This window comes from Pollicipes pollicipes, unplaced genomic scaffold (genome assembly GCF_011947565.3).
Source record: "Pollicipes pollicipes isolate AB1234 unplaced genomic scaffold, Ppol_2.1 Scaffold_4295;HRSCAF=5057_pilon_pilon_pilon, whole genome shotgun sequence".
NCBI lineage: Eukaryota > Metazoa > Arthropoda > Thecostraca > Pollicipedomorpha > Pollicipedidae > Pollicipes > Pollicipes pollicipes.
The window spans coordinates 12,605,247-12,631,469 of NW_023596461.1; the positions used below are offsets into that span (position 1 = coordinate 12,605,247).

At 57.8% G+C, this 26,223-nt stretch overlaps 1 protein-coding gene and 1 non-coding gene across 2 annotated transcripts; one reads left to right on the plus strand and one right to left on the minus strand.

Annotated features, from left to right (window-relative positions):
* The first annotated feature begins 1,135 nt into the window (after positions 1–1,135).
* Positions 1,136–1,219, plus strand: TRNAL-CAG (transfer RNA leucine (anticodon CAG)). Its single transcript has one exon. It is a non-coding gene; the product is annotated as a tRNA-Leu (tRNA).
* Positions 1,220–11,924: 10,705 nt separating this feature from the next.
* On the minus strand, positions 11,925–24,607 carry LOC119097173 (galactose-3-O-sulfotransferase 3-like). Its single transcript, XM_037220232.1, has 5 exons — positions 24,422–24,607; positions 19,908–20,166; positions 14,002–14,497; positions 12,396–12,414; positions 11,925–11,964 (listed from the first exon to the last, which is right to left on the minus strand). Exons 1-5 carry the CDS (start codon positions 24,523–24,525, stop codon positions 11,925–11,927), a joined length of 918 nt encoding a protein of 305 aa, XP_037076127.1. The 5' UTR covers positions 24,526–24,607.
* Between the last annotated feature and the right edge of the window lie 1,616 nt (positions 24,608–26,223).

Consider the following 26,223-nt stretch of genomic DNA (forward strand, 5'->3'; position numbering starts at 1 on the left):
GCGGCCGGCCGACGGGCTGGAGACGGACCCGGCCGTCGGCAGGCCGGTGGCGGCCAGGTGAGCCTGCGCTACTGGACGGGAATGGCGCACCTGGGGCACAATGGCGGAGCGGAGGGAGACTGGTGTCCTTTGCGTGTGCGACAGGCTGCTCAAACAGGCTCTGAAAGTATGTCACGCACCACACTGTTCCTTAGATGAATAGTGTTTTGCACGTTTTGCCTCATGTGGTCGAGTAGCGTAGTGTTCTTGCGTGTCACAATCGTCAAAAACGGCCGGAAGTAGCCGTCTGGGATCATTTATCGCGTTCGTGATTGACACACTTGGCTGACAAAGACTATAGCAGCGGTGCATTAATGACCTGCCCTCACGCTGTGGACGGTGGGCTGGGCGGGGAAGGGGGAGACTGTGGCCGGGGCAGGAGCCGGCGCCGGCGGCGGGAGCTGGCTGTGCTGACGGCCGTGCTGACGGCTGGTGCGGCCGCCGCGGCAGGTTCGCCGACGGCGCCTGGTACCGGGCGGAGGTGCGCGCCGTCACCGCAGACCAGCTGCGCCTGCTGTTCGTCGACTATGGCAACGCCGAGCTGGTGCCGCGCGACCAGGTCAAGCGACTGCGGCGGGAACACTGCCGGCTGCCGGCGCAAGCCTACTGGTGAGTCGGAGCCGGGGCCGGGGCCGGGGCCGGGGTCGGGGTCGGGACCGGGACCGGGGTCAGGGCCGGGGTCAGAGCCGGGGCCGGGGCCGGGGCCGGGGCCGGGGCCGGGGCCGGGGCCGGGGCCGGGGCCGGGGCCGGGGCCGGGGCCGGAGCCGGAGCCGGAGCCGGAGCCGGAGCCGGAGCCGGAGCCGGGGCCGGGGCCGGGGCCGGGGCCGGGAAAGAGCGTGGACGGTAACCCACCGTGGCTATCTCAAGAGCCTGGCGTGTCAACAAATGGTGTCCATTGCTGAGTTTGGTGAGGCTGACGGCAATTGAGCTACTGTCATAGCGGTAATTGATTTCAGGCAAGTAATGGGATCTTGGAGACGAGCCCTATAGACGAAACGGGCGTATGCCGAGTTCGTTCATGCCTAGTGTTGTGATGGATACGTGATCGAGCGGTATTTGTTTGGTTAGACAGCGCCACAGCCTGCTTAATGCACGGGTCAGGATGGCCGAGCGGTCCAAGGCGCTGCGTTCAGGTCGCAGTCCGGTTCTCCGGGCGTGGGTTCGAATCCCACTTCTGACAGATGGTTTTGGTGTGTGCCCGCAGTCATCTGAACGTATTTAATTGACAGTGGAATGCATTGCGGGCCGGTGGACATACTCTCGAGAGATTGGAGGAGAGGGAGCGGTGGAAGAGTCAGAAGGGAGGGGGATGTTGCAGGAAGGTGTTGCCACCCGGCGTCTCCATCCTAAGTGCGGTGAGCAGATGCCTGAGTCTCCCTGCTGTTCCCTCAGCTGCCGCTTTGGCGGCGTAGAGCCGGTTGGAGGTCAGTGGAAGGTTCTGGACGAGACTCAGCTCGCCAAGTACTTCAGCTGCGACATGGAGGTGAGCGGCGTGGGGTCAACGCCCTATCGTCATGTGTTGGATGTTGTGATGGTCATGATTGGAACTCAACTGTGTCACACTGGCCAGCTTTTTGGTGCTTTCGCCGCTTTCGACAGAACCATCTCGACGCAACACCCGATGTAGGTGTTGTAGAAGTAGAGGAAATATGGTGTATCGGTACGTCCTCTCACCGACCTTTGCGTTGACCATCACTGTAGGTTATCTTGCGTGGCGGACCCCTGTCTGGTCAGGTTGGCCGTGGTCGGGTTGCGCGTTTCGAAATGTGCGCAGCTCTAAGCACGACGCACGCCACCTCGTGGCCTGTGACTTGGTCCGGCTTGGTCATATGACCTGGTCATGAGCCAGGGGGACTGTGGCTCTTCCGCTCGGTCCAGACATGGAGTCACTGCTGCTGCCGCCGTCGACGCGCCCCCAACACGACACTGAGCAGATGTGACTGTCACAACAGGGTCTAGTGCGTGCTGTTGTTCGGGCCGGGCTCCTCCGACCCGAGCGAGAGAGGGGCTAGGGCGAGTCATGACAATTGCAGAGCGGTCCACTTGTAGACGGCTTCATGCCTGAATAGTGCCGGCGCACAATACTGGATGATGAGCATTCGACCGATAGGCGGCAGTTAGGGCCTAAAAGCTGCCAATAGCGACCAGAATACAAGGCATTACAGTGACCAATACCGGGCGCTGTGGCCGGGAACGGTGGGGGGGGGGGGGGGGGGGGGGTTGTGTGGAACGCGACCCCTCTGTCGTGAGGTGATCCAACTAAGACTGGGTTGGTGGCACGGTGAGAGCGTTGGGCGCAGTGTTGTGGCGTAGGTCTGCTGTCGCCGGATGGCGGGCGGGTCGGTCAGGCGGCCAGCAACGACCGCGCGGCGAGGGGGTGCGATGAGGATGGGAAGGGAGGGGATTATTCAGGAACTTGGTTATAACGCGTAGCAAACAAAGTTTGATCAAGTGAGGGCATGCTACCTATTGCTAGGTATTTTCATTCATCTCATGAAAGTCCTGGGTGCGGTTACCGTACGTTCACCCTCACGTGCAATATGCAGGTTGAAAATTTTTTGGAAGTTTTTTTAGTGATGAACAAACTCGGCATTGGGATCGTGGCAACTTCAGATATCTACAGAATCATCACGCAACACTTGCAGTACGCAGTACAGGAATGCGTCATGCAACATTGCCTAAGCGGCGATGGGAATATCTATCCGGCTGTCTTTCATCTGCTGAACTCTTTCAATAAGCAGCAAAAGCAATAGCACAGTCCGAGCATTGAGCTCGCATGCATCCCGCGTGGGAATTCTGCCGTCCATGGACTAAAAGGCCTAAGAGTCATACAGTAAACATAGCACTTAGGCCCTTTTGCCTTCGGATGGCAGGATTGTGCGTGTCCCGGCTATGCGCTCGGTATTCCTCGGGTTGGTGCGCCGTTGTGGGGTGCGACGGTGCCGCCGTGTGGCCAACAGGCGGCCGGCGCCCTGGGACGTCACCTTACCGGCTGCCGGCAGGTGACGTGTGTGGGCGTGACCGGTGCCGTCGCCGAAGTGGAGGTGACCTTGGCCGGCCGCAAAGTCACCGACTTGCTGGTGGCCGACGGGCTGGCCGTGCGCGCGGTGCCGGCCCGGACCTCGCGCCAGCGCGGTGAGCGGCCGACGCTGCGGTGTCTGACGCCGGCCCTGATCGTCACCAGCGGCCGCGGACGGCGGCGGAGCTCGTGACGGCCGCTCCCCGCTCGCTCTGACGCCGGCCGGCCGTCTCCCGCTCTGGTGCTGGCTGGCTGCCTCCCGCCCTGACGCCGCCCAGCCGCCTCCAATTCGAATGCCCTTCGGCCGCCTCGCGCCATCCGTGACGTGTCCGATACGGCTCGCTTCACTGTCCGGCAGCCTTAAACATTTGTTTGTGCGATGCGCGTTCTGTTGTGTACTTCATTCAGGAGTCTTCACGATTTCGTAAGCGTTCTTCTGTCGACTTGCGAACGCCGTTGCTTGAGGGCATGATCATGTGGGGGTCCGTCATGTAGGTGTCATCTAATAAAGTCACCTGAATATTCGCCGGCTGGCGTGCCAGCGTGACCGTCGGTGGAGGGGCCTCTGTCTCGCGGCGCTGCGAGCGGCAGCGGTCGGGTGCCGTGACGTCCCCGCGCCGCCGCCGCACCGACAGAGTGGTGACTGACACCCGCCTCCGTGCCCGGTAGCCGCCGGACCGTTCCCTCCGCTGCGCGCCGAGTTCCGCCGCGGCGACCGACTGGACGTGTTCGTCTCGTACATCGCCGGTCCCGACCGGCTGTTCGGCCAGCTCAGCGCCAGCGCCGCGCAGCTGGAGCTGTTGGAGGCGCAGATCGCTGCCGCCACGCCCGCCTGCGCGGTACGCCCGACGGGAGATGTGGGTCTGGCTGCGTCTGTTGGGCTCATTCGCATGCTCACAGCCTCATAGAAATGTCTGTCGGTCGAAAACGTTTTCGAGCGTGTGATGACTATCTTCAGTTGGGGCACTTACGGCCTTTCCACCCCATCGGCGTTTACTATATGAAGTTATTTTGGTCTCTTTCCACCGATTGAGTATGCTGTATCCCTGTCATAGTTGCCTGTCTATCACCTAGTCCAGTCTGCCTGCTCTCCCGTAAGCTCCGTCGCCGGGCTCCGCGCGCCCCTGACCGCCGGCGCCGGCGCCCCTTCAGCCCGTCCCTCCGGCTGTCGGCTGCGCCTGCCTCGCGCCGTTCGAGGGCACCTTCTACCGCGGCCTGGTGGCCGGCGTCGACCCAGCCGGCGTCACCGTCCACTTCGTCGACTATGGCAACACCGAGCGGCTTTCGGCGACCGAGGTGAGGCCCCGGACGGTTGAAGGTCGGGGCTGACCACCGGCGGAGCAGGCCACTCTGGCTGCGCTGCCAACTCCGAGCTTGCTTGTTATAGTGCCGGGAGCTGGCGTATTGTATTGAAGCTAGTGTGATGTGTGGACCCGACTCACCCGTGTTATCTGACGCAGGGGCGAGCTGCGTTTATGCGGGCACTCGGTACCGGAGTAAATTGGCGTGACCTGACCTTGCCCAGCCCAGGCGACTGGTTCAGCTGACGCTCGCTCCACATAACATGGTCTAACCGGGATCAGTTTCTAGCGTGTTCCGCCATAACACTAATAAGCCACATATGCTAGTATAGCTCGCTGGATACGACCTGGGCTTATATTTTAGGAGATGACCTGACCTGACCTGACCTGACCTGTGTGTGTGTGTGTGTGGGACCAGCTGCTAGAGTGTCTGGAGGGTCTGCGGACCCAGTGATGACCTGACCTGACTTGTGTATGGTCAGCCGCTGGAGTGTCCGGAGGAGCTGCGGACCCCGTGGTGACCTGGCCTGACCTGACCTGATCTGTGTGTATGGTCAGCTGCTGGAGTGTCCGGAGGAGCTGCGGACCCGTAGTGACCTGACCTGACCTGACCTGATCTTTGTGTATGGTCAGCCGCTGGAGTGTCCGGAGGGGCTGCGGACCCCGTGGTGACCTGACCTGACCTGACCTGATCTGTGTGTATGGTCAGCTGCTGGAGTGTCCGGAGGAGCTGCGGACCCGTGGTGACCTGACCTGACCTGACCTGATCTGTGTGTATGGTCAGCTGCTGGAGTGTCCGGAGGAGCTGCGGACCCGTGGTGACCTGACCTGACCTGACCTGATCTTTGTGTATGGTCAGCTGCTGGAGTGTCCGGAGGGGCTGCGGACCCCGTGGTGACCTGACCTGACCTGACCTGATCTGTGTGTATGGTCAGCTGCTGGAGTGTCCGGAGGGGCTGCGGACCCCGTGGTGACCTGGCCTGACCTGACTTGATCTGTGTGTATGGTCAGCTGCTAGAGTGTCCGGAGGAGCTGCGGACCCGTGGTGACCTGACCTGACCTGACCTGATCTTTGTGTATGGTCAGCTGCTGGAGTGTCCGGAGGGGCTGCGGACCCCGTGGTGACCTGACCTGACCTGACCTGATCTGTGTGTATGGTCAGCTGCTGGAGTGTCCGGAGGAGCTGCGGACCCCGTGGTGACCTGGCCTGACCTGACTTGATCTGTGTGTATGGTCAGCTGCTGGAGTGTCCGGAGGAGCTGCGGACCCGTGGTGACCTGACCTGACCTGACCTGATCTTTGTGTATGGTCAGCCGCTGGAGTGTCCGGAGGGGCTGCGGACCCCGTGATGACCTGACCTGACCTGACCTGATCTGTGTGTATGGTCAGCTGCTGGAGTGTCCGGAGGAGCTGCGGACCCGTGGTGACCTGACCTGACCTGACCTGATCTGTGTGTATGGTCAGCTGCTGGAGTGTCCGGAGGAGCTGCTGACCCGTGGTGACCTGACCTGACCTGACCTGATCTGTGTGTATGGTCAGCTGCTGGAGTGTCCGGAGGAGCTGCGGACCCGTGGTGACCTGACCTGACCTGACCTGATCTTTGGTATGGTCAGCCGCTGGAGTGTCCGGAGGAGCTGCGGACCCGTGGTGACCTGACCTGACCTGACCTGATCTGTGTGTATGGTCAGCTGCTGGAGTGTCCGGAGGAGCTGCGGACCCGTGGTGACCTGACCTGACCTGACCTGATTTGTGTGTATGGTCAGCTGCTGGAGTGTCCCGAGGAGCTGCGGACCCGTGGTGACCTGACCTGACCTGACCTGATCTGTGTGTCTGGTCAGCTGCTGGAGTGTCCGGAGGAGCTGCGGACCCTGCCGGCGCAGGCGCTTCGTTTGACGCTGGCCGGCGTCTCCTCGGACCAGACCGACAAGCTGCTCGCCCGAGCTGACCAGATGGTGAGGCGCGCAGAACACGGCAGCCCGGCGGGGGATGGGGCGGGGGCATCTCAGCACGCTGTCAAGTGGCCAACGCTGCCCCGCATGCTGTGTGCGCGGATATGTGTCGTAAAGCGCACCTGTGTGCAGCACAGTATTTGTAAAAGTGTGGTTTTCAGCAGGCTTAGGCTTCTGAGTTGTGTGTGTCCGCGTGAAGGCTGTATTTTCTTCTGTGTGCGATAATTTTTCATCCATGATACGTGTATGCTTTCATTGATGACATGCTAAGCCATACATCCATGCGGAGTGTAACAACGTAAGCCACTCGACTCAGCAGGAACTAATCATGCATTGTCTTCGAGTCGCGCATCTGCTATTGAGCATCGAATCACTCTAACGGGATATCCGAATGATGGCCTTTTTTTCTATTGAGGCCTGCATTCTGTGTCTAGCCGGATAGCTGTGATTTTTGTTTGTGAGCCGTGCTCGCGCTTGGTCCCGGCCGGCCTGACCTGACCTGACTCCGCTGCCGCGCCGGCCTGACCTGACCTGACCCCGCTTCCGCTCTGGCCTGACCTGACCTCGCTGCCGCGCCGGCCTGACGTCCTGACCCCGCTGCCGGCCTGACCTGACCTGACCCCGCTGCCGCGCCGACAGGAGCTGATTGCGCTGGTGGAGCGGACCGGGCCCGACTCGTTGGACGTGACCCTGCTGGATGGCGAGGTCAATATCAACCTCGAGCTGGGCGGCGCCGCGCCGGCGCCCGAGCCGCCGGCCGAGACGGCGCCGCCAGCGTCTGAGCCGAGCCCGCCGCCGTTGGAGCCGCCGCCGCCGTTGGAGCCGAGCCCGCCGCCTTCGGAACCGAGTCCGCCGCCGTCGGAGCCGCCGCCGCCGTCCCACCGCATCACCGTGTCGTTCGCCATCTCGCCGGACGAGTTCTACGTGCAGGACGCGATGGCGGCCGGCCAGCTGGACGCGCTGATGGAGCTGCTGGAGACCGCGTACAGCGCGCTGTCAGACGGCGAGCGGGCCGTGGCAGAGGTGAGCCGACCGGCCCCGGAGGCGCCGCCGGCTCCAGAGGCGCCAGCGGTTCTAGAGGTGTCAGCGGTCCTAGAGGCGTCAGCGGCCTTAGAGGCGTCGGGCGTCCTTGTGACCTGGCCAGCGCTCTGTGCGGTGGACAAATGCAGAGTTGGTGCTCACTGGACCCGATGATATGGAAGTCGTGTTGACGTGGCCGCGTAGGCGCTACATGGCCTAGATCGCAGCTCATCCCGCTACATGGCCTAGATCGCAGCTCATCCGCGCTACATGGCCTAAATCGCAGCTCATCCGCGCTACATGGCCTAGATCGCAGCTCATCTGCGCTACATGACCTAGATCACAGCTCATCCTCGCTACATGGCCTAGATCGCAGCTCATCCCGTTATATGACCTAGATCGCAGCTCATCCGCGCTACATGGCCTAGATCGCAGCTCATCCAAGACTTCATTCACCAACATTAGTTTGTCTCTCAGTATTAGGTGACGCGAATTGTGTTTTGGAGGTGACCGTTGCAATCTGGGTCCTCTGGGCGGGAGTATCACGGGAACACGAAGCTTGCCTTTTCAGCGTCCCGGGTGGAGCTGGTGATACGATGCCAAGCCTCGTCTAATGGCCAAAAATACCGGGCATTTGCGCGTGCTATTGCAAAGCCACGCCCCCAGCGTTGGCTACACTCGTGGTCAGGTTTCTTTCACGTGTTGGGCGATAGCGGAGCCTACATGTGGCCACGCGCCTGGAGCTCGCTGTGTTTGCCACTCGCCGTGTAAAGAGGCTGTGGAGTTCACTGTTGCCTTAGCTTCTCTCGGCGGCTGGGCTCATCACGACCGGTGGCGCGCCGAGCCCAGCTGTGACCGGCCGCGTCTCCTCTGGCGGCAGGTGGAGCCGGGTGACCTGGTGGCGGCGCCGTTCTCCGAGGACGCCGCCTTCTACCGGGCGCGTGTGCTGGCCGTGTCCGCGGACGCCGCCTCGCTCCACCTGCAGTTTGTGGACTACGGTAACAGGGAGTGGGCGGCGCGCGGCGCGTGCCGTCAGTTGACGCCCGCGCTGCTCGCGCCCGCGCCGTTCGCGCAGCAGTGCCGGCTGGCGGCGCGGCCGGCCGCCGGCGCCTCCGGCTGGAGCGCGGCCGCCACCGAGGCATTCGAGGCGCTGGTGGGACTGGCCGAGGCCCAGCTGACGCTGACGCCGGAGTCCGACGGCGACGCCGTCTGGACGGTGCGGCTGATGGATGCTGCCGGGGAGGACGTGGCGGCGGCGCTGACGGCGGCCGGTCACGCTCAGGCAGCGGAGGACCCGGCGCCGGCCGCCGCCGCCGCCGGTCTGGCCAGTTTGATACCTGGTCAGGTGGCCGCAGCCGTCGTGGCCTTCTCGCTGAGCCCAACTGACTTCTGGGCACAGCTGCTGGCCGACTCGGACCGGCTGGACACGCTCATGGCCGGCATAGAGGCGCTGGAAGGCGAGCTGACGGTCGAGGTTGGCCCGGTGGCCGGCCAGCTCGCCATCGTGCGCTACGCCGAGGACGGCGCTCTGTACCGCGCCCGTCTCCTCACGCAACCCGAGCAGGGCAGCTGCAGCGTGCTCTTCATCGACTACGGCAACACGGAGACGGTGCCGGCCGCCGAGCTGATGGCGTGCCCGGCGCCGGTCGCCGCCGAACCGCCGCTGGCCTCCCACTGCGCGCTGATGCTCCGGCCGCGCGCCTGGACGGGCGCCGCGCTGGAGCGGTTCGCCGAGCTGGCCGGCGTTGGCGACGAGCACGCAGAGCTGGAGCTGGAAGTGCTCCGAGCCGGCGACCCGGCGCTGGTGGCGCTGCGGCGTGGCGGCGTCGACCTAGCCGCGGAGCTGGAGGAGGCCGGCCTCGCCACGCCGTCGGGTGAGGGCGGCGGCGGGCCGGTGGCCGACGAGGCGGACAGCGCCCGACAGCACGACACCAGTGCCGTCTGCGAGGGAGCCGCGGGCTTTTCCGCGGCGGGGTGGGGCGAGAAGACCGGAGAGACGGAGGAGACGCACCTTGCCACGCCCCAGCACAGCGGCATGCCGGCGCTGCTGGAGGACCCGGGCGAGCACGCCGTGTTCGTGTCGCACATCAACTCGCCGCTGGACTTTTACGTCCACTCGCCCGACTCGGCGCTGTTGGACGACCTGATGGAGCGGTTGGCGGCCGCCGGGCCGGCGCTGCTGCCCGCCTCCGAGCCGCGGCCGGGGGACCTGGTCGCGGCCTCCTTCTCCGAAGACGGTGCGCTGTACCGGACGCGCGTGCTTTCGCTCGCCGGCGACCGGGCGCGCGTGCTGTTCATCGACTACGGCAATGACGAGACGGTGCCGCTGGCTGCGCTGCGGCGCTTGCCGACGGCGCTGGCGGGCCCTCCTCCGCAGGCGCTCCGTTGCCGCCTGGCCGTGTGCGCGTGCGCCGCCGCCGCGGCCGAGCGGCTGCGCCAGCTGACAGAAGACGGCGCGGCGCTGACCCTGCTGGAGTGGTGCACCGACGCGGTCGGCCCGGTGGCCGAGGTGCGGCTGGCGGCCGGCGGCGGGGACGCGGCAGCGGCGCTCGCGGCCGCCGGCCTCTGCCTACTGTCGCGGCGGCCGTCGCTGCCGCCGCCGCAGCTGCCGCCGCTCGGTGTTGACACGGCCGTCCGGCTGACGCACGCCGAGGACGCCCAGGTGGTGTACCTGCGCCTCGCTAAGGACGACACGGTGCTGCTGGCGCTGGGCGACCTGACGGACCTGCTGTACGCCGACCCGGTGCCGGCGCTGGCGGCGCCGGCCGTCGGCGACCTCTGTGTACTCCGGCCGGTGGCTGCCGATGGCTGGCAGCGCGCGCGCGTGTTGGCTGTGGACGCGGCGGCCGGCGCGGCGCGCCTCCGCTTGGTTGACAGCGGCGCAACGCTGCGCGCTCCGCTCTCAACGCTGCTACAGCTGCTGCCGAGCGTGGCACTGCCGCCGCCGCTGGCGCTGCGCTGCCGCCTGTCGGCGCCGCTGCCCGGCCCCGCTGAGACGGCCGCCGCCCGGCTCAGGCGAGCTGTGCGCGGCCGCCGCCGATCCGGTTGACGGCCCGGCTCGAGACCGACGACGACGGACTGTGCGCGCAGCTCGCGCTCAACGGCCAGCCGGTAGGTGAGCTGTTGGCTGGTGATGGCACCGCGCGGCCGGTGGTGACACCGCGTCGGCCTATGGTGACACCGCACCGGCCGGTGATGACACCGCGCCGGCCGGCTGATGACACCGCGTCGGGGGTACCGCGTTGGGGTGACACCACGCCGCCTGTGGGTGACACCGCGTCGGCCGGTGGCGACACCGTGCCGGCGCCGCGGCCGGGCACCCGACGCGGCCGAGACGAAAAGATTGTGCCCGGACAGATATCGTTCTGCTTGATCTCAGACGTAGAGTGCTCTGGAGAGGGTGCGCACCGAAGCGAGCCTGCCGTCCAGCTGGACGAGACGAGCGGGTCTGCCACCCAGTCGGAGGTGGCTGACGAGTCCGCTGTCCAGCTAGGGGCGTTTGATGAGTCGGCCGCGCCGCCTTGGAAGCGACAGGGCAAGTCTGTCGATGGCCCGATAAATGGGCAGAAGATGCCGGCCGTCCGGAATGGTGGCGACGGGCGGGGCGGCGTGGCGACGCCAGTTCGCGGATGGCGGCTCAGCTGGGAGTCGAAGATCGTGCCAGGCCAGATATCGTTCAGTCTGCTGACGGAGCCGCTGGACGAGACGGCCAGCCCGGAGTTGGGCCTAACCGGCGGCTCGGCTCTGACCGACGACTCAGGTCTGACCGGCGACTCGGCCCGGGGGCGGGCGTCGGGAGTGAGCGCCGGGCGGACAAGTTTGTCAGAAGACACCGGCAGGGCGACGGGGATAAGCAGCTGAATCAGTGGCAACGGAACAGGCGGCCGTGGAACCGGCGGCCGAGAGAACCAGCGCGCGACCAGCGGAGGAGAAACAGGACTTGGGGGCTGTGGAGGACAAAGCCGGCATGAGACCGGTGGAGAAGGCGGACCCCGAGTCAGCAGACGTGAAGACCGACTTGGAGCCCGCGGAAGGCAAGCAGAACCTGAAGCCGGAGGACGAGAAAACCACCGCGGGAGCAGGGGAAGAGAAACTAGACATGGAGACGGAGGGTGGGGCAGTGGGTGGTAAGGTGACGGGGGGCAGAGTCGACTTGGACAGTGTCAGTGGCCCCAGCGCTGACGAGTGGGAACAGCATGACCGTGACAGCAGAGAAGCGCAGTGATGGTGGGTGCAAGCTCCGCGAAGCCAGAGAAAGTAGGGAAACGGACAAATCTCGAGATTATCCTTGAAGCTGAGGAAGGAGTTCATGAAGAGGCTGAAGAAGAGGAGTCTGAGGCAGTAAACAAAAGTGAGTTGGATAAAGTTAAGGGCATGGGAAGCATCGAGCTGGCTTTGGTCCGTGAGTTTGAAATGACTGTGAACGACATCGATCTCAAGGTAACGGAGGAGGACGCGGTGCTTGAAGCCGCGAAATGGCGAGTTGAATGCGAGATAGCGGAAGAGTCTCATCTCGAGGTAACTGACGAAGGCGAACTCCAGGGAACAACAGCGACGCGGATCGCGAAGTTAGGGATGACAGAGGAGTGTTCCACCCTAGATGTCGCAGAAGGGGAAGCAGCAGAGGTTGAGGCACCTGATGAAGTCCAGTTTGAGGTCGTGACGGAAGAGACACCCACCAGCGAAGAGGAACAGGGTCTGGAGGACATGATGGGCGCCGACCGCTGCCCCAGTGATGATGACATCTTGCTGCCCAGCGGGTGTACGCTATCACCTGGCGATTGTCTGTCTGCCGGCATCGTGGAGATGTGTGAAGACGTTGCGGAGCAGCTGGAGGAGACACTGACTGCGGATCAGGCTAGCGCAAGCCCCCGAACGCAGCCGTCGCCGGGAAAGCCCGGTGGTGATGTCTGCGCCGAGACCCGGTCCGCTCCGAGGGCCGATGGAGAGAGGCGCGGGAGCGCCGCGACTCCTCTCGGCGATGGTGCCGATCGAGCGGAGACGAGTGACGAGGGAGCGGCTCCGGAAGGGGATGACGCGGAGGAGGCGTCAGTGGGTGCGGCGCACCATGCCTCGGCCGGTGGCGCTGCCACCGACGCCGGTTCAGCGGGTGACGAGATACCTCAGGAAGTGGAAGCCGTCGCAGAGATGCGATCTTCCGACGAAGCACTAGTCATCGACGAGGCTGTTGAGGAGATGTGCGCAAGGCTTTGCGAGTTACTGATCCAGGTAGAGTCACACTCTGCCGATGAGGCAAGGCCTCAAGAGTCGACGGTCGGAGGTGCCTGTCGGCTGCCGGACGACGCGGCTGGGCGCGACACCGCCGGTGCCGGTGACGCGCGGCAGGAACTCGTCCCGAAGCTCCCGCCGGCGGGCGACGGTCGGCGGGAGGCGGCGGGTGCCGCGGGCCCGGCCGGCAGCGACTCTGCGCCGGCGGCTGGCCCCGGCGGCGACGAGCCGGCTCAGGGCGCGTCCCGGCCTTCCGCCCCGGCCGCCGCCGCCGCCGCCCAGCCGTAGCCGCCGCTCCGGCGGACCGCGTAGACGCACGGATCGGCGCTGGAGTCTGGTGGGAGGTCGGGGTGAGCCTGACAGTGATACAGCTGTGAGGTATGTAAGGCCCGATGGCATGTAGTCAAGTTCCTGAGCGGTATTCAAGGCGTTTTGTTAGTCAAGAATGACCATTTTTGTCCTTGCGTTTGTGGTAGTTTTGTGTAAAGTACAATGCGTGACGTATCTGCTGTGGGGTAGATGCGGCGCTTCAGGGCGGGAAGTGCAAAGACGAAACCTGTACTCTGACAAGGCTGTTAACCAAGATTTGTATTTTGTTAATAAAAAACTTTCTACTACAAGCTCTTCCGCGTTGACGGAATGTGTTGAATCTCGGGGGGCATCGGTATGTCGGGATGGTCCGGGTGTAGCGCCCGGGCGTTCGCCGCGCACAGATACAACCCACCGAGCGAGTGGGAAAGATCACCTGGCCAAGATCTGCCGTGCGGAGATGAACACGGCCGCCACATATTTGTTCATTGAGCGGCTGGTGCTCGATTTCCGGCCGGCTTGAAGCGTGGCTCTGCCGTTTATGCTTCCAGTGCGTATCCGTTACTCGTGTCGTTATTTGTAGTTGCTTCGCGGCAGGGCGCTTGCGCCTCGTGGCTGAAAGAAGTCACTCCAACGTTATCGCTTTGGAAGTGACTCGAACGACATTTGTTCCCCCGCCCCCTGGCTGTCTCACAATTACCACCGAGGATTGTGGTGGAGTACCTGGTAAGTACTCGGGAATCTCGCTGTTCTCCTGGCACCTGATCCTTAGCGCGGGCTCCCTACCCTGTTCCCTCGGCCTGCGATGCTGCTGCCTCCCTGGCCGCCATTTCCGCCTCTCTGGCCGCCAGCTCCGCCTCCTCGGCCGCCTCTTCCGCCTTCCGGGCCGCCTCCTCGGCTTTCCTCGCCGCCTGCTCCTGCTGCTGTCGCAGGTGGTCCGTGTAGGTCAGCTCGTGCGCGAACAGCCGCGAGCACATCCAGGCGGCGCGGGCGGCGCCGCCGCCGGCGTACGGCGGCAGCGGCGCTGGCTCGCCCGGCCAGTTCCAGCGCCAGCCGCGGCAGCGGGCCACCCAGTGGCGCACGCGCTGGCGCAGCGCCACCAGTCCGCTCCGCACGTGCGCCACGCCGTACTCGCGCAGCGCCTCGCGGAGCAGGCGGTGGAAGTGGGAGTAGAGGGCGCCGTCGGCGGCCAGGTGGTGGCGCAGTTGTCGCCGCAGCGTCAGGTTGTGCGCGGCGGCTGAACGCAGGGACGGCGGCCTCACATTGTGTCGGAACGCCACCACGTCGTCCCAGTCGAGGCAGAAGCGGTAGCGCATCAGCACCAGCGACTCGTCCAGCAGGTCGGTGATCATGACCAGGTGGAAGCGGCGCTGCACGTCCTCCAGCATCGCCTCCTGCAGCTGGTCGTCGGCCTGCAGCGCCGCCACGTCGTAGCCGAGGTCAAAGGACATCTGGTTGGGGAAGAAGTGAGATGCGAAGGCGGTGGCGGGCAGGAGGTCTGTGGGCGCCGCGGCGAACTCGGCCAGCGACATGTTCCACACGTCCTGCAGGTTGTAGTACTCGAACATGGAGATGAACTGGTCGACGGGTCTGCGCATGACGGTCACCCAGACCGCGTCCGGGCCGACCACCTGCCGGCGGACCGTCGGCCGGATCAGGCCGGGGGTCACTACAGGTCAGATGTTATCAGGTCGGAACGATGCTCACCCGGGGTCAGACCGGGAGGCGAAATTAGGTCAGATTGACATCCAGTCTAAACTGAGATCGGGCCTCAATCCAGGAATGAGAGTGGGGTTCGGATTACAGTCACATGCAACGCCACCGCTGAAAACTTCGAGCGTTTTCATAATATATTCCAGCGAATGTTTGCTATTGTTTTTTAACTATGAGCTCACACTGTGCTGAAAAACATTTTATTAAGAGAGCTGACCGCGTGATCCTGGGACCGGCGGCCGTGCATTGGTGGGGCCCGGGTCGGGCGGCTGCCCCGGCCGTGGCGCCACTCCCACCGTCGAGCACGCCGTGTTCCGCCGTGCTGCGCGGGGCGGCGTCGGCGCCGGGCGCAGGCACACCGTGGGTCGGTGCGTGGCTATGTGTACGCATGAGCCCGTGGGCGAAACCTTGCGTTGTGAGTGATAAATCAGTATGAACAAATTGTTATTAGAGCTAGGATGGTTGTTCCTGGGACATAGACGTTATCGGCGGGCGTCTCATGGAGGACGCGGGGTTCCTCTGAGACGCAACTCGACAGTCAACGGTTAAAGCAGCTGAGTTATGTCCTTGGCTCAAAATGTGTCTCCAGCTTTATTTGTGTTAACCTGGCCACAATAATTGACACGCAAATGGTCCCAGCAGATGTATCAGAAGTTTGAAACTTGTTTTTAACCGTGATGTGCTATCAGCGGGCAAGAGGGCCAGGCCAAGCCGCCCCCCCCCCCCCCCCCACCGCCCCAGTTGGCCCAAGAATGGCAACAATGACGGTTTTAAACTTCGAAAAAATGTAGGCGATTTGCATTGAAGGAATCTTGCTTCAGCATTATCTCTAAGATGAAATAAAACGATGCCCGGCAAAATTCTGAAACCGGGATACTTGGTTGGATTTTCTTCGCAGAAAGCTGGCTGTTTCTCCCGAGACAATGTTTCGGACCCGCCATTGTTGACAGGCCGCGAAAACCAGCATTGGTAGCGGATTGCGCCAGACTCGTGGCTTCTCTGCGTCGCGTATGGCCGCCGGTAATGGCAAACGGCGCGACTACCTTTTACTATTGCATTGACTATCTTTGCCTGGGAATTTGAACTTAGATTGCCCGATCACAAAAAATATTAAAAACTATGACGATATTAAAGCCTAAAACGCCCATGTCCTTGAGCTCGCATGGAATTTGTCTGCCGCACTATTTCACATAGACTATTCATGCCGTTGATATGGTGCTGAATGACAACACGGACGGCCTGATCTTCTACGCAGCTATTGGTGAATGATTTCCTTAGAGGGACGGCCCGCAGAACGTGATGAGCTTGGCTGAATCCTCCTCTCGAAGAATGATTATGCTTCAAGAGCTTTTTGATGTAAATAAATAGCATTTTGAGCTGTAACATCGCGAATCTTTGACCGCAAATGTATCGGGAAGCACAAATGAAGGGCAGAGCAACGTGCAAATCAACCATTAAAAGGCATTATGAAAATATTCAATGACTCCAGCGGCGGCCATGGTCACGAGACCTTGAGTACATTTCCCCCTGTGCTCGTTACTTGTGACCAGGCCTGTGCTTCACTCAGCTTCAGCGGAACCGATTCCGACTTACTCGCAACGACCGATTTCTACCGATTCTGAGCAGTGAAGTGCAACATTGAGTGGACTCAAATTTCGACTCAAGAAGATTTGACGTCATTTCCTTATTTCACCCCGATGGATTCAGATGTGCTGGATGTATTTTGATTCCTGAATGCTGGAAATAACCACCCTTTTGTTTAGCATGACCAGGAGATGTTTAATACACGACGGGTGATCCACGAAATGTTTCCTGAAAATGCTCGAAAATATTCGCCTTGTCCAGCAGTGCACATAGACGCGAGCAGCTGTGCACCTGACTGGGCGGAATGAAAACCAACCTCAGAACCAGAAAAATGTGCTGGCCTCGGGCCTCACTGATAACTATAAAATATACAAGGTCCGAGGGTCCTGTCGAAAAAGTTATTCGGCTATGTTAGTCAAAGTGTGACATCTAGTTCTGAGCCATGTGCCTACCTGGGATTGTTTGTCCGACGTATGCTTTACCAACCGCACTGTTCGTGTGAGGAATTTAACTAGGTTATGTTTAGCTAGCCTCGTTTCTCCCGTTGGAAGAAGATGCATAGGAAACATTCTTGGTACGCCCAATCGAATGCATTTAACCCTGTTTCAGAAAGGAAGGGTAGATTTGAACTCGCCCAACCCCGTCGGGCCTTGTGCTGTTTTTTCAGAGACGGTTTCGAGCGGGTCTTTGAGATCTTTTGACGTTTTGTAACGGCTTCCCGTTTTGGGAGGGGCTTCCCGATGAACTTTGGCGATCACGCCAAGCTTGTGATCTCCCCGGGCTTATACGCACTGCCTTGCACGCATGGGAGTAACTGATACTTTCGATCTTCCGATGAGTAAAACAGTTGCAACAGGACTATGATTGTTGCAATGAAGTTTTTCATATATATATATATATATATATATATATATATATATATATAATATGTAATATTGCAATATGGGGACGGCTTCAGGATTCAAGAGGAAGGGTCTCCAAACCGCGTCATAATACATTATGGGTAGCAGACATAGACCGTGCAGGCATATGTGGGACGCCAGTGCAGAGATATGCGGCATGCTTCTCGGTATCTAGATGTCGAGACTTGCACCTCTGCCAATATTTACTCCAATGCTTGATAAATATGACAATGTCGTGTTCTTCTTCTTGCGTCAAATGCTTGATAAATATGACAATGTCGTGTTCTTCTTCTTGCGTCAGAGGAAGCCGAATAACAAAGACTCGAAGTCAGACCAGCACCAAGGTGTTGTGAACGGATGGCGTCGAAAAATGTATACGCATCTGCAGAAGCAACAAAGACGATACAAAAACAAAAACGCAGAGGCACCTCCAGCAATGAGAGAAAGGGATTGACACCATCTGAAGCATGCAGGTCTTACACTGCATGCTGTGTTTTTCTTTCTCTTCTGTGCAGTAAGCAGCATCTGAAACTTCAAAGGCGAGTCCAGGAACGACAAAAGTGGGGACCACAGTGGAGGGAGGCCGCAGCCACCAGCAGCGTGGCATCAGCTGTTGACAGCAGCCTTGGGCACGCTTCAACGATATGTCCCCACTGAACTGCATATTTCGTTGGCAGAAATCAAACGCCGTGTAGTTTTTCGTCATCGGCTCAGTAGTTCCCGATATTTCCCGTGAGAACGGGACCCCTCCCGCTTGTCCTGAATAGCATTCACGGAACCCTCCCGGAATAGAGTCAAATGCGTCAAGGCACGTGGGTGCCGTCAGATCTAGAAATGGGCAACACCGAGCCCTGCACAGCCCGGAGCAGAGTTCTCGGCTAATGCAATCGGAACCCATGTCCCCTTTTGACGTGGTCTCCGCCTCCGGCCGAGCAAATACTGATCAGAGTGCCGACTGGGAGTCGCCGGGCCGAGGCTGGCCTGGGAGGCCCCGCCACGATGCAGTGCGCCAGCCTGGGAGCACCTGCGCAGTGGCTGTGGCCGGTTTGGTTGGCACTGGGTCAGTGGCCGTGGCCGAGCCGTGGCCGATCTGAGAAATCCTGAGCGGATGCCGTGGCCGGTTTGGGGGGCCATGCGCAATGGCCGTGGCCGAACCGTGACCAGTATGTGAGGGCCTGAGCAGTGGCCGTGGCCGAGCCGTGGCCGTTTTGGGAAGCCGTGCGCAGTGGTCGTGGCCCAGCCGTGTACGGTCTGGAGGGGGGGGGGGGGGGGAGCTGGCCCAGTGGACGTTAGCAGCACACGTGCTGGCCGTGACAGGTGGCGGGAGACTGTCAAGTCAGGGTATCGGTGGCAGGAGGCCGGCAGGTCAGTCGATCACCAAGGGATCTGGCGGAAGGCAGGCAAGTTAGGGGATCAGTAGTGGGAGGCGGGCAGGTCAGGGGATTGGTGACGGAAGGTGGACAGGTCAGTCGATCACCAGGGGATCTGACGGAAGGCAGGCAAGTCAAGGGATCAGTGGCGGGAGGCGGGCAGGTCAGGGAATCAGTGGAGGGAGGCGGGCAAATCAGGGGATTGGTGGTGGGAGGCGGACAAATCAAGGGATCGGTGGGGGAGGCGGGCAAGTCAGGGGATCTGGCGGGAGGCAGGCAAGTCAGGGGATCAGCGGCGGGAAGCGGGCAGGTCAGGGGATTAGTGGCGGAAGGCGGGCAGGTCAGGGGTTCTGGCGGAAAGCGGGCAGGCCAGGGGATCGCTGGCGGGAGGCGGGCAGGTTAGCGGATCGGCGGCGGTGTGACGGCCGGTCGCGACAGCCGGCAGACGCGCGCGGTGCCCTTGGCCACCGTCCTCGTGTTGGTCGGTCGCCACGCCGCTTCTCGAGAACTCGGCCGACCGCTGCAGCGTTCGCTAGAAATGCAAAGGCGGCTCCTGCAGGACCAGTGCGCAGTAGAGAAGCCGGTCAACGCGGCACGAACTTATGAACGGGGCGCCGCTGGAAGCCGTCGGGGCCGCCGTTCCGAGAATTGCTCGTGACGTCCGAGGATAAAAGGTTCTGACATTCTCTGTTGGCAAGGTCGGAGAGAGGATCGCGCGTTCGGCTCGGTGTCTTACCATGTTGCCATGGTCGCGTGTGTGCCACCCAAAGGTATGAGACTTGAAAATACCTGTTTTTCCGAAGACGGTGGAATGAAAAATGGCGTTAGCCTGATACATCAAACGGTTGAAAGAAAGAAGGATATTTTTGGATTGATGATACTTAGTTTGTTCTTAATAGTAATTTTTATTAGCAACAAGTAATGTTTGATGCAGTATATACCGTTATTGTTAGTGACAGAGTACAGTGAGCATAAGCTTAACCTTTTTTCTGATGGCTTTTTGTGCCCAGGAGCCTTCTTCAATTCACACAATTTTCGAAGGAACTTTGAGAGCGCCTAACGAGTTGAGATGGTTTACAAGGTCGTCGGAGCTTATACTTCATCAACTATGAAATCAGCAATTATTCGGAAAAGGCAGCAGAAGAAGGATACCTGCGAGATATTAGCGAAAACACCGGCAGAAAACCTGCGCCACAGCCAGAGCTCAATATCATATTTGATCGGGGTTTTGCAGTCGGCTGGTAGAGGTTAGGGGTCACACAACAAGCACTGCTTAGCTTGAGCTCCGAGCCCAGAAATCCATTCACTTAAAAGGTTCGGATGACATCTCAGTAAACATTTGCAAAAAAAAAATATGGTCCGGTCGCTCCAACATGTGCAAAACTCACGGCGCGGCCACAGTGATTCCTCGCCATGGCTGCTCAGGAGGCGCGTGGTCGGGCAATACCCCTGGGTGGAGCGCATCAGCTGACCTTGGTGACCTGCGCCGGGTCGAGCCTCATGTGGTGCAGCAGCAGGCGGTAGGTGGCGTTGTCGGCGCCTGCCGACCGGTGCACCATGTTCGCCCTGAAGCGCTGCGGGTGGCCGAAGTAGTTGCCCCGCCGCGGCAGGGCCAGCTGCAGCCGCTGCTGCTCGCCCAGCCGCAGCAGAATGTTCTGCACGCTGCTGCTGGCACACTTGTGCAACTTCAGGAAGAAGACGGCGCTCGGTTTTGGGCAGACTGGTTCCTCCCTGCGCGACAACAGGCACCTGATGTGTCAGCCGAGGGGCTGCTCTTACGAACGGTGGCTTTATCACCAGCAATGGCTATGCAACTTCGCGGCCATTTCTTGGAGTATTGTTACAAATGCTTACATTTTCGACAGTTGTCTGGGTTAGGAAGTATTTTCTGAAAAAAAATATTATCTAACGCATTAACATTTGAATTCCGCATTTATTTGAGGGCGTGTTCGCGTTCGAAACCAGTATCAAGATCCGATTTCACCTAAAACGCGTTCCCACTTCTTGCAAAAATGAGATCTGTTCTGCTTATCTCTTACAGCTTGGTCTCCAGACCGCAAAGAAGGAAGTCGAGCGGCATCATTAGTCTGGAGTGAAGTTTCGCAAAAAAGTCAGGGATGGATGTGAGCGGAAAATGTCCAAACCTTCTAACAAAGGACAGGAGAATCAGGTTTCTGCCAGGATTTGACCTACATCCTTCTCAGATTTAAGGCACCGCAGCCTACCTCGCGTACTGAATGGGGAAGTATATCCCTTTCATTGCCACATGAAATCAAGCAGCAAAAATATGGTCTTGCTTGTGATCCAGCTATGCATCCGTTGGTTACTTGGAAAGGTCAACGTACTTATACTTTTGAAATTAACTTACTTTTCTTATTTTCGATATCATGCTCAGGTATTAGTACCTACATATGTGCTTGTTTTGTGCACAGTGGACTCACATTATGCACGCATATTTGCACAGTGAACTCAGCATCAATGGTCCTTTTGAATGCTTTCTCGATAAATATGAAAATAGTTTTAATTCTTTGCGGATGTTCGCCCAAAATGGTTCAAAGGCTCATCATACAAAGCATCTATAATTTGTCACAGTGTGTGGCCTGATGTCACTCATGTTTATCGTTGGACGTTTTCTAGAGTGACGGTTTTAGATGTAAGAGCAGATTTGTAAAAATCAAGTTATCATGGACTTCATCCAATTACATCGATATATATATATATATATATATATATATATATATATATATGCATGCATATGTTATGAGGTATTATATATATATATAATTAAAATGTGAAATGCTCGTCATTAGATCATCGGATTGCTAAGCTGAATGCAAGGTCGCATACTTTTGCGTGTTGCGAAACGCCAGTATTGATCTCGTCCGAATGCATATTCCAAACCCTTCCCTCGAAAAAATGCAATGCTCCTCAGCTGAGCCAGAGCCTATTTTAGGATCAAATGACTGGGAGGGCAAAAAAAAATGCTAGGCCAATCGAATTCCAGGTAAAGGTAACATCGAAGCAAAACATGAGTGTTTCACCGACCTTGGCATCATGCCGACAGTTCCACACAGCTTTCATTGTTCAGATTTGTTAAGTCAAAGCCAAGTTAACTTTGTTAGAGCCAAGTTTTGTCAATTGCAATATCGTGTTGTACAATATTTCTGTACTAGTTCTTGGCTCAAATTAGGATGTCATAAACTGCATTATTCACAAAGATGTGCGCCTGTCTATATGCCCGTCCTTCTGTTTGTCGTCTTTTGCTAGTTGGCCCATGTGCAGGTCAGACGGGGTGCAGCAAGAGCCTGACCTTTCCACAGCACGCAAGTACGGCGTGGCGTGTACACACGCGTGCTAATGACTCGCTGCGGAGATTGACAAGCGCAATACGTTGGTGGGAGGGCCTATTTTTAAGCTCACCCGGTTACCAGAAATCGCCCACGTGGGTTGAGCAAGTTACGCGGTAGTCAAGCCGTTGAAATGATGTCCATTTTTTTTGGGCGAGCAACCATGAATCCTGGGATCTCTATTTGAAGGAGGAACCGTTTTACGTAAAATAGCCCCAGTGCGAGAATGAAGGGTCGCGGATTGGGAATGATCGTAGGAATTGCGTGTGTAGATACTTTGCAGCGATGCTTGACGCTATCGGAGATGTCGCAGCAATGAGTATTCGACGAACTATGAATAGTGGACCAGACTGTCGCCGTGCAGTATCGAAGCGCCGACTTAGACGCGCTCACAGCAGGATATCAGCTGGCGCGTTTTTGGTCGTGGCGAACTCGGCGCCGGAGGCACGATTTTAGCCTCATTAACTGCTAGAGGCAAGCGCCAATCACTGTGCGTAGAGACTGGTCGTAAGAACAAAGATGCCCTCGGGAGCAAGTGTCCTCGTCGCCAAGTATATGGCATGGATCAAGATTACGAGACTAAACGTTGACAGCAAAAAATTAGTGCGAAGTACAAATACAGTGCAAATGAGATCAAAGACACGCAATTTTGTTTTACGACAAGCGAGAAATTTTGCGCGCCTGCGACACTCTGAATGCGGTTTTTGCGAAAGCTTTTTGTGCTGTACACGCCCATGCACCGCCCCGCCCCTCCTGCTATGAAATCTGCGCACGCCCATGTACGGAGACATGTCTCGAAGAACTCACTTAAAATAGGATCGAATGGTGATATAGCCAAAACCACACAATTTATATGATCTAAAGAACGCTGACTTCTTGGAACGCATATACGTGTCCCAAGGAGCCACAGGAGTAAGTTGTTTATTTGGAGCCATTGCAAAATCAGGATAGCATGACCGCGTTATGTCGCACACCACCTATACGTAGGTGAACACGGGCTATTTACGTAATTTGTCAAATGGATGTGCATGTTCAAAAAATCTAAACTTCACCACATTGTGTGTGCATGTGTGTGTTTGTGTGTGTGCGTGCGTACGCGCGTGCGTGCGTGCGTGCGTGTGTGTGGGGGGGGGGAGTGGATGTGGGTGGGTGTGTTTAATAATGGTGGTTCAGCAGCGCATCACGCAACCAAAGAGGGCAGTCCCGGGCGGTGGAAGAGGGACAGGGTACACATGGGAACCTGCGCCATCATCTTCTTCACCCCCAGGAAAAGTCGCAATAACAAGTGATGCGTGAGTGTCGTAAGAGCAGTCCGCTTTATTCGAAATCTCAAAGTATCACATGAGCGCTATGACGTTGCCTGGAAAGAGCCGAGGGACAATTACATTTGCCTCCTCAGCTTCTCAGAGCTGTAAGATGCATTCGGGCGTAAGCCACCGGTAAAGCAAGGTTTCTGCTAGGGGGGGGGGGATTTTGCAATTTATCATCGGGCCTTGAGCGGTTATTGGTGGGGACACCGTCCCCTCAATTAATATGTTAAAATAGGCTCTAAGTCAAACAGATCTGGATGCTTTAGGTACAGGGGCAGACCCTGCGCTATGTCCAGAATCTGACACCCTGGGGAAACTGATAACCCGCTTATTAATGTCATGTAGGTGCTGAATGGCGCTGAAAGTGTATCACTGCATTGTCACAGCAGCCATGCGAGCGCAGGGACTGCGTCAGTGGTGACAATGTAGGTCACCATTAAGGAAATTGATACCGGCGATAGGGATCGCAGGTCACGCTTTCATGGACGATCAATGGCGACCATGCCAAGGTCACGTCACGTGACCTGTTGGGTCGGGTGTGGCCCAGTTACGAGTTCTTGCACGCAATGCATGCGTATCTGCATGGTCACGTTCTCAGGGAGCTGTACGCCGTCTGGCCAACAAAATAAATAATAAAGCCGCTTTGCGGCAACATGTCAGGACTTTGAGCGTGCATATTCGGGAACCCATATGGACGGCATGCAAATGAACTAAGAGCACACATAATAGATGAAATAGGATGAGAGCATGATCACCACTGATCTGACCCGATGGAATACAATCTTGCGGCGACCCGTTGGAAGTGGTCTGACACCCGCCGCTCTCACGTCTGATGTCTGGACTAGAGCATGGCTCCGACGCTTTAAGAAGAGGTGGGATAACACAGCAAGTGATTCGCCTAATTGCATGATGGGCGGACAATGCAAATTGTTTCGCCACGAATTACGTCAACAGCACCTATCAGACTTAACCTTCAAATGTGGCAACTTCAACCACATTCATCGCTGTATCACGAATTGAGGAAAGTTAATCTCTGTGAATGAATATGTGAGCATGCAGTCGTGTTCTACGCGGCACCAATGCGTTGATAGCCTTAAAAGCCAGTTGGGAGGTGAGGCATAGTCTCACCAATTACTGCGAAAACCTCCCCCCCCCCCCCACACACACTCCCTCATTTGCTTGGGCTTTGACCTTCGGGGAGCTATAAGGATGGAATACAAATTAAGTATTGTAAAGCCGGCTTTGATGGAAAAATAATGTCTCTATAGCGTGAAGTTAGATGGCTGCATCCGCAGCAACCAGTAGACTAGGCCGCTTCTTGGAACTCACTCGGCGATCCATAAACTCCAGTCCTCCAGTCGTAGTGCGTAGAAGGCCGTTATGACGAGCACGGTCGCTGAAAGCAGGCACAGCACCCCGGGGCAGATTCTCATAGTTCTTGGCTCGCTAACGTGAGCCGTCCCTCGTAGCTAGAGAGTCACACTTCTAAGCAAATTGATAAACTGGCTTTAAGGGACATGCGAGTGAGTTCTACAGCAACAGAATTGTTGGCCTATGATTGGGATGCCAGGTGTTAAACTTAAATCACCAGACTAACGTAAGCATGATTGGAAATAAAGGCAAGTTTTCGGACAGTTAGCGGGGTTGAGTTTGCTGTTAGAAAGTTGACTAGTGAGTAATGCACGGGCTCAACAGGTACTGAACACCTGCGAGTTTTATCGATTGTAGTTATAAGAGGTACAGCGATGTATACAAGCGTTAAAACCGAGCTGGTTCACAGCACAGATCAGCAAAACGCGGCTTTTTGGCAGACACTGAGTGGTGTTTTCCACGGCTAGTTTAAAAACAGCGGCATTTAACATCGCGCAGAAAAGTGCATCGCTTCAAGTAATTCAGGAGTGTGGTGTTACGAATGTTTGCCATAGGAGAGCTCTTATGCAATCATGATTAGAGCATTCGTGTCAGCCTTCCTGGGCGTGAAAACAGGATTGAAGAATGTGTGCCAATCTTCCTATCGGATATAATCTCATGGCGTGTTCGGATAAATCTGAAGCTGAGCTAAGCTGTAAGAGGGATATGTCAAGATCACAAATGAGCAACGCCGCTGGTGAGGCAAGAAATTGAGCAAGACAGAATCACTTTCGTAAGACCGCTATGCACATCATCTTGCCTAAGTTACATCAGACGCTGTGGGAAACACGCTTTACAGTCAGGGCAGTCATAAAATTTGGCCTGTTATTGTTGTTGGTCAGATGTGCGAGCTGTTCCAACTCGGTGATTTCATATGACTTTTCCGGAGCAAACGTCGCAGAGGATGCAAATTTACCAAGCCAGAATAGCCGTCACCTTTGGAATAAAACTATCTTCGCAACTACGCCAGTGCACATGACATACTACAAGTTACGAGGAGATGCAACGCGAATGAACGACACGATGTACGCTCTGAGAGCCATCGAGAATCATACGTGCCTAAACTTTACTCAGATGAATGACGACGTGAAGAGGTGCCGTGATCCATGGACTGTTTGCGCCACTATTGGGAGCTTGAAATCGCTGGTGTTTGCCTCTTCTGAATCAGGACAGAAGCAATTGTTTTCCTCGACGAAGTCTTCTTTGGGTGCTGCGGTGGCAGTTCTAGCCTCTCTTGGACTAAGGAGTGAAATTAACAGGCAAGATCGTGATGCCTACTTGCAGATCCATTTTGAGCAGCTGAGCTACGATATATTTTCCCCTAAAACAGCAGTTGTAAGAGCTCTTAAATCCCAGCTATTTTTGAAGTGCGGGCATCCTAAGCGCTTTACACCCTTCGATTACTTTTCTGTCACCCTCGGTGATTTTATGAACCTACAAGAGGACGACAGACCCGTGATTGTGACCAGAAAACCTAGCAATATGTGGAAACTATATCTGCAAATTCCGACCGCTCCTACGTTAACCATTTTTGATCGGTTTTATCTCACGGAAAGGCAATGTTCTAAAGACGTAAATAAGGATGGAAGGCACTGTGATCCGGACGACTGCAAAGCTGGATTTCTTATGCAATCGTGTCTTTGCATCTGCCTTCCTGGCTTCACAGGGAGCAAATGCGACGCCAAATCCTCGACCACCGACTCCTCCGCCATTCTGGGCAT

Bases quoted from the DNA above. Each gene is read 5' to 3' on its own strand.
- LOC119097173 (XM_037220232.1), bottom strand. From the start codon at position 24,525: ATGAGAATCTGCCCCGGGGTGCTGTGCCTGCTTTCAGCGACCGTGCTC. The intron at 20,167-24,421 runs GTGAGTTCCAAG...GTTGTCGCGCAG, and splicing joins TGGAGTTTATGGATCGCCGA to GGAGGAACCAGTCTGCCCAA. The intron at 14,498-19,907 runs GTCAGCTGATGC...GTCCGCCGGCAG, and splicing joins ACCCGGCGCAGGTCACCAAG to GTGGTCGGCCCGGACGCGGT.